At 45.2% G+C, this 15,743-nt stretch overlaps 1 protein-coding gene across 2 annotated transcripts in view; it reads right to left on the bottom strand.

The window, feature by feature from the left end:
- The window catches only part of MON2 (MON2 homolog, regulator of endosome-to-Golgi trafficking), a 1,155,350-nt gene that overhangs the window by 262,883 nt on the left and 876,724 nt on the right, over positions 1 to 15,743 (bottom strand). For both annotated transcript variants that reach the window (XM_069629845.1, XM_069629844.1), the window contains one exon: positions 3,120 to 3,180. In XM_069629845.1, coding sequence (XP_069485946.1) covers positions 3,120 to 3,180 — 61 coding nt within the window. The remainder of the gene's footprint in view (positions 1 to 3,119; positions 3,181 to 15,743) is intronic.

The raw sequence follows: 15,743 nt of genomic DNA on the forward strand, positions 1-15,743 counted from the left end.
CGAGAGATATGGGCAACACTAAGAAACCCCTATGGTAAGGTGGAGACTCGATCTGTGGCGATCATCTCGGGCTCAGAATGGGAGAAGTATTTTTCTCAAAAATATGCTCTCCCCTTAACCCACGACACTCTTGAGAGCTCAGATATGTGTTTGCCTATACCGCGAGTCTGTCCTTGGGTCGCCAAAGACATCATATGGGCAATTTCCCAATTGAAGTCCTCTAAAGCTGCCGGTCCCGACGGGCTTCCGCCTTGTGTCATAAAAGACGACCCCCATTTCTGGGCTCGATATCTTCTTCCATGTTACCAGTCGATTTATTTAACTGGTAAGATCCCGGAATCATGGTTGACCGCCATAATTATTCCTATACACAAAAAGGGTATGCTAAACAACCCCTCAAATTTCAGGCCTATTGCCCTTATAGATACTGCCGCGAAAATTTTTGCACGTTTGCTTTTAGTGGAACTGGAACGCTGTATACATGAGCTAAAAATTCTTTCCAAAGCACAGGTCGGTTTCCGCAGAGCAATGGGCACCCAACTAAATGCTACGATCTTAGCCCATTTGCTTCGGAATGCTCATATCGAAACAAAAGGAACTATATACATGGCTGCCTTGGATCTCTCGGCTGCTTTTGATAATGTACTACGTACACGGCTCTGGCAGAAGATGTTGGCTTATGGCGTTCCTCCTCCACTTGTAGCACTAATCGCGGCATTACATCAGAGGACTTCTTATCGAGTCTGCATCAATGCGGAAGGGCTCCTGTCTGATAACATACCGACGTTCATTGGTGTTAAGCAGGGCTGCAATTTGGCAGCAGTCCTGTTTAATCTTTACCTCGCCGACGTCGAGGCGATCTGGCAGGGTTCTAACTCTTTTCCGGTTACACTGGGATCTATGCGGCTGCATTGGCTAGCTTTTGCCGATGACATCATATTATTTGACAGAGTGCCGTTTGGACTCCAAAACAAATTAAATCTGTTCGGAGACTATTGTAAGCTTAACAATATGACTATTAATCCAATCAAATCGCATATACTGGTCTTCTCTGCCAAAAAAAAGCTTCCGAGATTCAATTTTACCATAAATGCTCAGGTGATTTTGAGAAAAGATGAGATTAAGTATTTGGGCTACCATATATCGAATGGAATATCAGCTAACAAGTGGCGTTCCGTATTGATGGCAAAGTTTAATCCTCTTTTGGCCCAAATGAGAATCATCTTCACCAAATATTGTCGCTACTCTCTTTTGCCTCTGATACAATATTACACCATGAAGATAGAGCCCATCCTTCTCTATGCATTAGACACCTGCTTGTTGAATTTGGGGCCCCTTTTAAATATCTTACAGGGTAAACTTTGGAAGAACATCTTGGGGCTGCCCGGTTACTTACCGAATGCTTTAATCATTCATGAATTGGGTTTATATCCACTAGAAGACAGACTAACTTGGCGGATGGTATCTGCCTTCTCTAAAATGATTTCCCCTCCCCCTAACTCACTCTATGAGGACTTCCAGGAAATGATAGCCGGAAAGTGTCCCAGTTCGATCACTAGCGTGAAAGATAAGATACAAGCGGTTCTAATCTCCTTGAATATGACGCAGAATGACCTGGTAAATAACCCTGCCAAAGTAAAAAGGCGTTTTTTTAAAAATTCTTGGGCCCAAAATTGCGATCGTATTGGACGCTACTCGTCCTTTACTACATATGCCTCTTTTAGACATGCAGTCGCTCCTCGGCTGCCGTACATTCTAGCTTTTCCAGACAAAGGAGCAAGAAGGCATTACATGCGGTTCCGTATGGATCTTATCCAGACGGGTGCTCGCATCAGAAATTGGAATGGCTATAGGACACTGGCAAAATGGGAGGGTTGCAGATTTTGTCAAATTACATCCGAGCCTGAAACCCTGCCTCATCTTTTCATGTACTGTAACTTTTTTTCCAAGCAGAGACAACGCTGTTTGGCTGAGTACCTTTCTTCGTTTTCCCTGTTTGAACGTCACCTAGTATGGCTGCGATGTATGCAGGGAAATTCCAACTCTATTATATTAGCAACCGTTCGACTCGTTGCAATAATTGAAGAACATCTGACGCCACTCAATAGGACCTTCTGGAGTGGGTAAACTTTTATACCTGTGAGATTTTGCATACTCGATGAATAGTGGTTTTTTGCCACTATATTGGTGGAGGCTTGCGATGCCCTAGTACCACCACCATGTTGGGTAGGTTAGGATGGGTTAGGTTTACTATCTAGTACCACTGATCTTTTCTGCGATTTTGTGCTTCTGTGTCATCTTGAATCTGCGAGGTGGTGACTCGGCGATGCAGCGATGTTATTGTGACTTTGCGACTCTATGAGTTGGCGACTTTGAGGACTCTTGTTGATGCATTAGGTAATGTTTTAATGAGATATTGACTTTAGTATTGCTTGGTTGTATAAACATCCGTGTTTTAACGTTTGTATCATGAGATTTTATATGTGTGATATGTGTTATGTATAATTTGTAAAGGTGCAAATTTATTTTTGCTACCAAAACAAATAAACAAACAAATAAAAAAAAAAAAAAGACAGAGTAAAATTCACAGTAAACAGTTCAAACACAAGCTGTTCATTTTTACAAGCATTTGTCAAGAATCCTTGGAATCTGCCAGTAAAACTCAATTAGTACTATAAATTCGGCTTACATTAATGTGTCATTTAAAAGCCATTTCTTTAAATCATGCAAATTATTTAGATGCAGTTCGTATTGTCAAGCAAAGTCTGAGTCCCTTCAAATTAAATATTATGCCTACAAACACTTACATACCAAGAATCTAATCCCTTTTGGTTTCAATAGGAAAAGTGGGAGAATCCTTTCGAGCTTTTTAACTACAGTAGCAAACGAGTGCAACACTGCTCACACTACGAGACAATGAGATTAGGAAGCCTACGCACCAATCAGCTTGCAGATTTGTCTTGGCTCTTTAACTTGTAGGAAATGCCTTTTAACAGCCTTTAGTAGATTCAAATCAAGACATGTTCTTCTATGGCAATGATAAAATGTATATGTTTGCATGGAAAATCAATGATAGACACATGAAAGGAAGAACACAGAATTTCATAAAGTCTCCTCACCTCAACATCAATACTTTCATTACTTTGAAACTCTTGAATTGAGAGATTATCTGGTGGTGAGCTGAAGATAAAACCAAAGAAAAACACAGTTACCACAAATGCACATTGCAATGTTTCTGGAGGACAGGAGAGAGCGAAAGAGAGCGCGAGAGAGAGAGAGAGAGAGAGCGAGAGGCAGTAGTCGATGTTTACATTACATGCAAAGATTTTGATTTGAAGGTCTTACTGGAAGTCAGATCTGGTCTTGTGTAGACAAGACATGTAAAAGGAGGCCAATGCTTTATAAAGTTTCATGTTGGCATTAAATCAGTCACAGAGACAAGGTGCATAGCTGGAATATACTGGTTTCCCGTTTTTGCCCTCTTATTTAATTTATTTATTTAAAAATCGCTAAAGCACATAGGCATCAAAGCGCATTCAAACACTAAACAAAGACAGGACGACCAAAATGCAAAGAAAACCTCATATGGACACAATGAGATAGAGGTTGGCCTTCAGAAAGTCTGATCTAAGTGCGACTACAAGCTTTATATAAAGTCAAAGCGCAAGCAAGGTGGCATATTCCATCAATCTGAGGCTATTGTCTGAAGTGATCCCCCGCCAGCACGGCTACGCTGGTAACGCTTACAGGTCAGAAGTTGTTGTGTACTAGAGCGGATAGAGCACGAGGGATTGTGGAGTCACAGTTGGGCCTTTAGGTATAATGGACCATTACCATATATGCATTTGTGAGTGATAGTCACGGTTGTATACTTTAATCTCTGAGCAACTGGCAACCAGTGCACACTTCACAACATTGGGGTGATGTGGTATCTTCTAGGAATATTAGCCACAATCCAAGTGGCAGCATTTTGTATCACCTGGAGCCTTGCAACCTCATATGACAGTATTTCAGTACGCAACGCATTGCCGTAATCAAGGTAGGCCCTATAATGGCCCTAGCTACTACAGCGCCATTAAAATCAGAGGTTAATGGTCTTATTTGGCAGAGCAAATGCAGGTAACAGTGTCTGGAGCTAACTGTGGCTGTAACTTGGGCATCCTTGTTCATCTCAGTATTGCGATAAATACCCAAGGATTTAGCTTTCCTCAGTATAGGAATTAAATGCGTGTTTTGAGACAAAGTCATACAAAATTCAGAATTTCTGGATGGTATTAGAGGCAGCGAATAAAAGAAGCTCAGTCCTTTGGTCGTTTAAACCAAGCCAATTGTCTCTCACCCATGAGCTAATGATGTTGAAGATGTTATTAATATGATTAAGTTCAAAACCCTCTGCATGGTCCACAAGACCTTCTGGGGCCTCAATACCTTTGCTCTCTCTTCCTAAATACCTTCCTTCTCGAGCTCTTCGCTCATCTGCCTCCAATTCCCTCAGGGTCAGTCGCTTCTCCAACCAACAAGTTGGTGGTAGATCTCTTTCTTCGGCTGAGGCCTCCCTCTGGACAGCCTCCTTGCCTCCCTGAAAACTTGGAGAATCATCTTCGGTTCCGGAAGCACCTCAAAACCTTTCTCTTTGTGTCTGCTTTTTCTCCTCCTCTCCCTTGCTGATTTCCTGGCTGACACTGAAACTGCACTGATTACCTGGCCACCCTCTGATCCCGGGCCCAGGTCTACTCCCCCGCCAGTCGCACTCCCGCACTGCCTTCGTGGCCACCCCCGCACTTGGTGACTGTTTCTGTATCCCTATTGTCCCACTTCCAGCACTTGACACCGAAAGTCTGCACTTAACCCTTCACTTGCCACCTGCTGGCTGTACTTTTACTTATTGTTTATTATCGTCTTATCCCATGTACTGCACTGTCCGTCCCCCCTATGCAACCCCACTTCTCCTTCTCCTTCTGCACATGCACTTGCGCGATCTGAATGACACCTGGCCTAGTAGGATCGTTGTCTGTCTTGCCCTTGTTCCCCCCCTCCCTTGCCTCGTCGCGCCTTGAAACACTTGTGTATAGGCGCGTTATAAATGCCATATCATTAGTGTCTCTAAAAGTACCACCAGATGGATGTATGCGATTTCACCGAATCCATTTCTCCTAATGTTGAAATCTTTGATTTTTCTTTTTCTTTGAATTTTGTTTTCATTATGTGGGAGGGTGGGTGGACTCCCAATCCCCCCTCTTCTCCTACCTTGTCCTATACCCTTACCCCACCCCATCTATGTTTTAAAATGTAACCATTTACCCAACCAAATTCGAAGAAAAAAAACTTCGAAGATTTCTCATTCAGTGAAATGTAGGTGTTCGTCACCAGATAGCATGAACAGCAGCTGGGTATCGTCAGCATAGTTTTGAAACTGGACCTCATTGCTAATTAAGAGATTGTGAAGGGGTTTTATATCCAAATTGAAAAGAAGAGGGGACTGCACGCTCCCCAAGGAACTCCGGGTGTGATCGGGATGGGACAAATGCTGGCCCCAACAATGACGAAGAACTTACTTGCAAAAAAGAGTTAATCCAGCTAGTGCCAAGGTGGTCTAGGTTAAGATCCTGTGTTAGGCGTGACTAGAGGATGTCGTGATCAAGCACGTCAAACGCTGCAGAGAGGTCCAAGAACATAAACCAGCTTTGCCCTCTTTCAGAATATCGAGTATGCTGCACTGAATGTCCAGCATTGAGATTTCTGTACTGTGAGCTGGTCGGAAACCTGACCGGTGAATACCCAGTAGATTATGAGAAGTAACAAAGCACTGTATCTGTGTTAAGCAATTTTATCCAGAATTTTGAGAAGGAAACTGACATTAGTGATAGGCCGATAATTTCAAGGATCAAAAGGATACAAGGTAGCCTTTTGTAGGCTAGGAATAATACAGGTCTTCTTCGGAGAGTCAGGCATAATGCCAGTGGAAAAGGTCTCATTGATTATTGCAGTATCGCTTGCACTAAGTAAGGAGCACAATCTTTGATGACTATGCTGTGGCATACATCATTGGCGCATTAGTGGCTTGAAGCTACTGGATGATTATGAGACTTCTTCGTGGACATCAGAGAAAATACAAACTGAGAAGTAGTATTAACAGTAGCTCCCAAGAGCCCTAATGAGGGCCACAGAGGATTAGAGGGGTCATCAGATGACCGTTTGAAGGATAATTTAGCAGAAATATTGTCCCTCGTCTTGGCTATTTTTTTGTCGAAAAACGCATACATTTATTGCACCACATAAGGGAGTGAGGAGGGCTGGAGGACATAATGTGCCCTTTCTTAAGGGTGCGCAAGAAGTTAAAGAGTTCTTTAGTAGCATTTTGTGCATTGGAGATGTTGGTATTCCTGTGCTCCTTCTTCGAGGCAACAAGAGCTAGCCTATATTGGGCCTGAGCATGTTCCCACTCTTCTTTATGCTCATCAGGGCTAGACTTGCACCATTTCGTTTTGGGTTTTCTGTTAACCATGCAAAGATCTGTAAATAATGAAGCTATCGGTGGCTGGGCATTTTTGCAGGAGTGAGGAGCCAACATCCAAGGGTGACTGTAAGAAACTATGATAAAAATCAACCTTCTGTTCTAAGGATTTTGCAAAAAAGGAGTGCTCCAACAGTGGATTTAGCAAGGGGCCATAGCTTGTAGAGAGATCTTACTGCTATTGCGACATAACATTTTAGTCATGTTGATAGGAATTCACCTTGACTTCACTGGGCATTGACAGATCGAAAAATATCATGTGGTGATCTGACCACAGACAGATAGTGGGGTTAATGTTTAATAGATCGTCTTTACTAGCAACTATCCAGTCAATAGTACGACCCTTCGCAGGCATAGGGCCCATGACTAATTGAGAAAGGTGCATCTCATCAAAGGTAGTTAAACAGTCAAGTGCGTACCAGTCATTAGGGTTCGGATATCGATCCCCCAAGATACTAGTAGTTGTGTTGGTCAAAAAAGGCTCAATTGCTTGAATCAATAGGTTTTTAAACTCTGGCATATCATCAGGAGGGCAATATATGCATGTGAAGTTGTATGTTACATTAAGGTTTACCACATTTTTGCACCCAGCAATAGGGTGAACCTCCAACAAAGGAATCTTAAGATCTTTAAAATAAATATTAGTATCTCCCCCTCCGACACTATCTGGTCGGTGTTTATAAATACAATGGGAGCCTGGTACAGCCAGTCATACAGACGGGCAAGAAACAGGGTGCATCCATGTCTCTGCTAAAAACATTATGTCAATTCCAAATTCAAGAATAAGATCAGCCACCTCTGTGGAATGTTTCACAAGGGAAGATGTGCACATTTTATGGAGGGGAAATTATGTAGTTGTTTAACATTTAAAGAGGGTTTGGGAAGAGTGGAAATCAAGGCTTAGCAGCATCTTGTGCGCAAACAATTAGTGGTATAGAATGCAAGATAGATTTATCGTGCCTATTCAGCATTTCATTTTTCAACGGTGAGCACTGGTTATTAGGAATTATCAAGTTAGGAGACAGGCCTGTATCTAGTCAATGCAATACTTTGGCATTAAGAGGAAGTACAGAATAAAAAGATGAACTGTGCTCAGATATTTTATCTGTGGAACTAGCTGCCGATATTGCGTTACTACTGGAGCCATAGAATACCCAATAATGAGTCTTAGGGCTTCAGATGAGTGAAGCAGGGTCATGTATAATTATTAAGGAGGGCACTGCTGTTATTTGTACTTTAATCATAGGTGACATAGTAGACGTCAAAGGTGACATCATTATATCAATAGGTACAGAAGTTAAATTCGAACGCATCGCTACATATTGTCGGACAATAGCTTTGCACTGCTTTTTCTGCCTGGCCAGCAAAGCTCTGAGGGCACAATAATCAGGCATAACAAGATGTATCCTAGCAGGCATAATACACCCAACACGCCTGGATACTAAAACAAGAAGCCAGGCTAAAAAAGAAGTGCTGCGCAAAGATTTAACCCCACTACTGCTACTGCCCAACTCAATCCATGCAGCTCCCTGGAGCCCCACACTCCATAATCAGGCCGAAGTCAGGCTAGACCACACCACCATCAAAGACGTTATCACAGAGGCCCCTGTGTCATCACGGCAGCCCCCCTACTCCGTGGTCCAAGTCATGGTCAGGCCGCAGGCTAGAAGTCACACCACCACCAAGGATAAAACAAGCGTTGCACCAAATGACACCCAAGGCAGAAGACTAACAAAGCAGAAGAAACGCAACCACAATTGCAGTTCTTTGTTTAAAGCCTGGTGATTTTGTGGCAGCGTGCTAATTTGGGGAGATGTTGAGTTTCGTAGGAAAGTAGAGCATGCTTTGGTTGCGACTGCTTTGTAGATGAGACAGGCAGTCTTGAACATGATGCATGCTTGAAGGGGTAGCCAGTGAAGAATCTTGATGGGGGTGATGTGCTCAATGTTTCTTAGGGCCTCATCACGAGTTGGGCGGTAGCCCTTAAATGCAGTGGTAACATTGTTACCGCCACATTTAAGGGTCCGCCCAATCTCAAGTCTGGCTTGTTTAACCCCAGCTCAGAAAAAACGCCAATTTTCAGCGCAATGCCAAATGGGCCATAAATTCCCCATTGGGTCCACTGGACCCAATGGGGAATGGGGAGTAACAGTTAGCGCCCAACCCGTGATCTGACGGTAATACCGCCGGACAGGTGGATGCTAACGCAAATAAAGTTGGGCGGTATCCCAGCCGGGATACCGCTGAACTCATGAGGCCCTTAGTCCTGTGATGAAGCATTCTGCAGCATGCTGGATGACTTGCAGAGGGGCCAAGTTGGCATCTGCAACACTTTCAAGAGGGGCCTTGCCACTGTCCAGGTGGGAGAGCACCAGGGCTCGGACAACTGTTCTTAAACTCGTTGCAGAGACTAAAGGCTCGACTTATCAGGGGTGCGCAAGGTGGTATCATGGCTGCTTGGCAATGTGCTCCAATGGCCTCTTAGTCTAAGTGCAGGCTTTGCAGTCTTGTAATACGAAATTAGAACAAAAGCTGGTGAGACACAGGCTACTTAGATGAGCCAAAGGGCTCGTCGCGTGGGTTTGTGGTATGGCAAAGCAATTTTCCTTATACAATTCCACACAGTTTCACCAATCTGGCCAACATTTTGCAGTTACTTGTTAGGACCCTCTGGACAACACTGGCTACATGACATCTGGACATCCCGCCCATTCCCCGGATTTCAGCAAACGTCAAAATTTGTTTGTGGGTTTGTGGCATGGTGAAGCATTGAGCCTTACACAATTCCACACCGTTTCACCGATCTGCACCAGATTTTGCATAGTTACCTGTTAGGACCCTACAGACATTACTGGCTACATGACATTTGGACACCCCACCCCTTTCTCTGGATTCCAGCACCTTCACACATGCTACGGTTGCGTGAAATCAGAGAAACATCAACACAGTCATAGAAGGAACCGTCCTCAACCCTAGAGTGCAAAGTTTCTGGGACATTTGCACCGCAACGAGCTGCATCACACCAGGACGAGGCAACAGGTGGGGATGGAGCAGAGTAGGTCCCAGTATGCAGCAGCACACCAACTCTTACACACCCCCCCCTGGCCCCAACATCTGCTCCTGGGTATGTCAGGCAGCCACACACATCCATTCTCAGTGCAGGTTACTTGAAAGTGCAAAGCAGATCAAGCGATAAGCAAATCGGAACAGTGACCTACAGGGATCATTGATTTTCAACTATTCATGAGAGCGTTGTCATGTCTGTCCACAGAACCCTTTCGAAGAATGGGTACTTTTTGCTAGTGTTTAATTTTAAACACATATACATTCACATTAGGTTCTCAAAATGCATTGAAATGACTTAATCAACATAAGAGGTAAGGAAATTAATGCAGTAGAGATGGAACCAAGCCAAGCGAATTAGCCCAACTTCAGCAGTCCAATCGCCAAGAATGGGGCCTTGTGTCCAAAATGTACAGGAGCCACATTGCTTCTCCACAGAATGTAGTCTCTGTAGGTAAGTCCTAATTTTACTTGTGTTGGTGATTGTTCAAAGGAAGATATTCAATAAGCTTACAGGTAAGTAAATTATGTTCTCATCTTTCAGAAAATACTACTCAGGTTTGAGGACCAAAGGGCAGTGGAATGGAATGTTAGGATACAAAGGGACTGATTCCCAGTGAGACACATGCAAAACCCCCTGAGCCCGATTTTCCCCAGATGAGTAGGTGCATCGTCTGGGGGTAGTTCAAGGTTTGATTTCCTGCAGTTGGTTCCAGTGAGAGGTGCCCAGGAGCTGTGGGTGCAAGGATCAGGTTAGGTCCAGATGTAATGCCAGACAATGAAGAAATTCAATATTCACTGATGTAGGCTTCTTCAGGACACTTTACAGGATGGGCGAAGGCGAGTTCCATTGACGGCCACTGCACGCAGTGGTCGGCAGGCGTCTTTCCAGTCACGTTTGGAGAAACTTCTCTAGGACAGGATCCCCTTGAGGCTGGGGTGCTGAAATTCACAGGGAAGGTGACTTGTATCACAAACTGGCAACCTCCTGGGTGCCACCGCGGAACGGCTACACTTCCGGTGAGATAGCCTACGAGAGAGCTCATCAGTCCACCAGTTGGTCCAGGGACACTTTCGAAGGCCCATGATGGCTGGATCTTCAAGAAGGCATCGGAATTAGTTGGTGCCACTAGTCCAAGGGTTAAAGAACCCATCAGGGTCTTCACCAGGCCAGATGCAGGAAGGGATGCCAGACCTCTTTGGGAGTCTTCTAAGGATCTTCAGTTGGCTCTACAAGGGATTCTTGGCTCCAACGCTGATCTGAAGAGATGACTGCAGGAGACTCCTTCTTATCGAATATCCCGCCTGGCAGCAAGTCCAAGCCCACCAATGGTAAGGATCTGCACATTTTAAACAGTCAAAAGTTGTTTCACTCATGCCCCCACACCTAGAATCTCTGGCTCCACAGATGTGGCATGGGACTAGACAGTCCCGCCCTCTTGCTGGGCCACAGACAAAGGCATCTGTAGCCTGTAAAAGCAGCAAGCGCATTGCCTTCTATGTGATTTCCTGGCAAGGCAGAAAGAAGGCCAAACAATATGGCCAAAAAACAAGCACAAGCCGCGTTTAGTAGCCATATGCGATAAACGCAAAAGTGCGCACTAGAAAAAATGCAATCATGGTAAAAATATATCTGCTGCCATCAGCTTGTATTCAGGCATATATAAAAGTAACCAAAAATCCCAAGTGTGAAAAGCTAGGGTGATACAAATGTATCCCCATTGCACTGCGCTGGAAGATGCTGTGTGCAAGGTTAAAAAGTTAAAAACATAAAAAGGAAAACAGGTAAACGGGGAAACAGTCCCAGTACTGAACGTCTGAAGGACTTGTCAGTTTCACCACTACAATAGAGCAAAAAGACAGGGGAAGTAAAGCTGAAGGCTTTTACTTCCCCATAAAAAGTCAGAACTGTTTAAAAAAAAAAAAAAAAAGATTGAGGGTCCAAAGAGATCATGGAGCGAAAACGGTGTATTAGTTAAGAGCAGACAACAGCAGACCTTCCCCAAGACCACCCTCCAATAAACTGACCCTGACAGAATGGTTTCTCCGGGAAGGCTGCCCATTCTAGAAGCCCCATCAAAGACAAACATGTTCCAATGTCTCCTCGGTCATTCAGGAGACTGATGTGCAAGGGAAAGAAATATAAAATGCAACACATCCCCTTTCAATGGAGTGTGGGTTACTCTTGCTATCTGCATTTAGTTATTTATTGGTGTGTTATGACACACTGCATTGCAAGCAAGCCACTTCAAAGTGCTGAGAATAGTGCGTGGAAAGAAGAAATGGAGGAAGGGGAGAAGAAGGCGCAAGTAGGGAAGGAAAGGAAATTATGCCGACCCCAGCTAAATCAGGGGTTATGATATATAGATATGATATGGCATTTGTAACGCGCCTATACACAAGTGTTTCAAGGCGCGACGAGGCGGGGGGGGGACAAGGGGAGACAGACAACGATCCTACTAGGCCAGGTGTCATTCAGATCGCGCAAGTGCAAGGGTAGAGGGGAAGGGAAAGTGCAAGGGGGAAGGGAGCAGGGAAAGTGCAGTACAGGGTTAATAGCATACAGGATAAATAACAAAGGCCAGCTAGATAACAGTTTTAACAAGAGAGTTTACAATAATCAGTAAAGGATCATTTAAGAACGGTACTTTGAACAAGTTACTCACCGTAGTGTTGTGACAAATCCCCCAAAGATGTCACTACTCCCCGGGAGGAGGACCCTTCCCATGAGATGAGTCCAGGGAGGCGAGGCCGCTACCCGATACTCCCCCTGGGGTTGGTACTCAGTGGAAGGATCCCATGGGTGGGCACCCCCTCTTTGGGAGAAGTGAGGTCTGTCCAGTTAGAACACAGTATACACACCGTCATGCAGTTCATCATGAGGCATCCAGTGCTATATGTAGGACTCTGATACCCCCATCCTACCCCCAATCATTTCTTTCTCCTCTTGCTTCCACTAATCTCCTTATAGATAGCAATTGTGTTTATCAGGAAAACAACACTATGACAAGGAAGAGTGAATATGGATAACTTCAAAAGTAATGTCACGAGGAAGAGCGCAGTGCTGCAGAGCCCTACGCAGAACCGATACAAACATGTCAACTATTGGAAGCTAGAAAGCAGTCAGGACAAACGCTGACAAGGGACGCCCCTTGGAGTCTGTCCTGCCCTGCCCCAGAGCAACTTCCCGCTGGTAGCAGAATGCAGAGGAAAGGTCCCGTGGCAAACCCGACCACCTAGAACAGGGGTGGAGAATGGCAAGGAGGGGAAGCACCACGACTTACCTGGTTGTGGGATCAGCGTCGGGTGGCAAAAGGGAAGAAGCCCGAGTGGTCCAGGCGAGACCCGTTGCAAGGAGAGAAGCCATCATGGTAGTCGCTGAATACTGCACGAAGACAGCGATAGCCCAAGGGAAGCCGCAGAAACTGTCAGTTGTTGCCGAGGACCAGAACCCTCGCAGAACAAGCAGAAAGGTACGCGGAGGGCGACCGGAAAGGCACAAGGATACCCCAGACGCTATTGTTGGGAGGAAGTGCAGAGCCACCTCCCTCGTCCCACTCGGACCGAAGAGAGACACAAGTTGAGAATGGAGGTGTAAAAGAGCGGCCCAGAGAGACTAGAACAGAGGCCTAGCAGCATAGTGAATCAGGCCTAGTTAAAAGATTGCTAAACTGGAAGAGAGGTCAAGAACCTAAGCATCAAGAGAGACCAGTTGAGAACAAAGGGGGTGAAAAAGCACCCCAGAGAGACTGAAAGAGGCTTTGCAGGTTAGAGACAGGCCTAGTTAAGAGACATTACAGAGTTGAACAAGGAGTTTGAGACCCACAGAACAAGACGAGAAGTCCAGGGGAAGAGAACCTTTGGCACAAGCCGCGAGAAGTCAAAAGGGGACAGAAAGACCCTTTTGGCATAAATCACAAGAAGACCAAAGGAAGGGAGTCATATCCTTTGGCACAAAAAAAAAACGATGATAAAGAGACTATTGATAAAGAGGACCAGAGGAACGCTTGTGGAAGGGAGACGCCTTCACAATATTGTTTTGGTACTTGGAACCTTGAACTGCCTAAAGTATCCCGAAGAAGGGAGTCATCGTATTCCAAGTAGGGTGTAGTTTAGTTATACGTTTTCTGTTGAAGTGTTAGAGGCGGTAATATGTTTCGGACACACGACCGTGAACTTTATACTTTTGACAAACATTCTGACATTATCCTTAGTTTTGGTTGAGGCATGTAGGGTTCTTCCTTAGTTGTAATTGTAATGGGTTATTTATACCGCCCTTAATACCCAGAGGTTTTTAAGCGCAGACCGGGCTCGAACCTGTGTTGCTCAGTGTCATCTTGCTTCCAAGACGAGCGCGCTGCCCCTGAGCTATCCTCCCGAAGCCAAGTTTCAGTTTAATAAAAAGACTAGGAGTACCGTAGTCACTACGGTGAGTAACTTATTCTTACTCATACTTCCCATCCCCTTTCCTCCATACTGCATGGGCGGTTCCAATGCATCATGACTTAACAGGAGGGGGGAGAACCCCAACAATCAAGATCGAAATAAGTTCCTGAGCACCGCCTGGCCAAAAACTACATTTTCCTGCAAGCTCATTGATGTCCACCAGACAGTAAAGCCGACAAAATGCAGATAGGGTGGCCCAGATCATTGCTTTGCTTATTACGTCCCACGGGACATGCCTCTGAAGAGCAACCACTGCCTTTGCCCTCACCACATGAACTCTAATACCCTCAGGAGGTGGGCTTCCTTGCACCTGGTACATCTCCTATATACACCCCACCATCCACCTACCAATGGATGCTTTGGATGCCTGACCACCTGGATCCGTTTCACCAAAAGTCACAAAAAGTGCATCTGACCTTATGAAGGTTTTTGCCCTGTCCAAGTCGAATTTTGTTTAGTGCCCGCCTCACATCGAGGCAGTGCATAACTGTCGGCCCGAGAATGCGGATTAGGAAAGAAGGTTGGTAATACCATCTCTTGGTTTATATGAAATTCAGAGACTACTTTGGGTAGAAATGAAAGGTGTGTGCATAGCATACCTTATCCTTAAAAATTATGGTAAATGGTTCAGTAGCAGCTAATGCCTGTATTTCGATCACTCGCCTGGCTGACGTAACTGCCACTATGGTACCATCTTAAGAGTCACCATTTTTATGTCAGCCATGGACATGGGCTTGAATGGCTTATGCACTAGCGTCTCTAAGACCACATTGAGATCCCAGAAGGGCCAAGATCTTCTGACTGGAGGAAACGATCTTACTAGACGCTCTAGGTGCCTTTTGACCACCAGGTTTTTCCGATTCACCAGCTAATCTGAATTCCTGTAGGCCGCTAAGTATGACCTGCATGTGTCTACCTGAACTCCCGACCGAGGCAGATAGGCAGAGAACAACAAAACATTGTCCACAGAGCAGTTCACTGGATATCCACGATTTTGCTATGCCCAGTGACAAAACCTTGCCCACTTGCTCTTGTACTGCAATCTTGTAGAGGCCTTCCTGCCTTCTGAATAATGTCTAAATTGGCCTCTGAGAGCTTGAGAACCAAGCAGCAAGGAGCAATGCCTGCAGGTTCGGGTGAAGGTTTGCGCCCCGCTGTTGGGACAACAACTGTTCCATCATCTGCAAAGTTAGAGAACCTGGACAGGCTAGTCTCCGGAGGTCATAGAGTCACTCCCGGGAGGGTCACATCGGGGCTTGCAGGATGAGCTTGCAGTTCTTGGATGCTTGGAATTTCGGTGCAGCAGAGGCGTTGGGGAAACACATAACCTGTCCTGTTATCCCATTTGACCTGGAATGAGTCTCCTTTGTCCTTCCCATAATGCAAATCTGCAGCATTTGGAATTGTTGCTCGTAGCAAAGAGATCCATCTTCACTTATATCCACATCTGTAACAATCCCTGTATAGCCGGTATCTCCCAGACGGTTGAGCCTGTCTGTTTCCGAATTGTCCCGCCCTAGGTGCAGGTGGACAGCTTTTATCCAACAGCCTTGCTACACTGCCCACTCACACAACTGGATAGCCCGGCTGCACAAGAGGGGAGATCTGGTCCCCTTTGCTTGTTCACATACAGCATTGATGATGTGATGTCAGTGAGCACTACTACCAAACGGTCCTCAATCTTCAGGACAAAAGCTTTCAGTGCCAGAAAGGTTGCATT

Source organism: Ambystoma mexicanum, chromosome 12, assembly GCF_040938575.1.
Source record: "Ambystoma mexicanum isolate Mex_15411 chromosome 12, UKY_AmexF1_1, whole genome shotgun sequence".
In the NCBI taxonomy this organism is placed as follows: Eukaryota; Metazoa; Chordata; class Amphibia; order Caudata; family Ambystomatidae; genus Ambystoma; species Ambystoma mexicanum.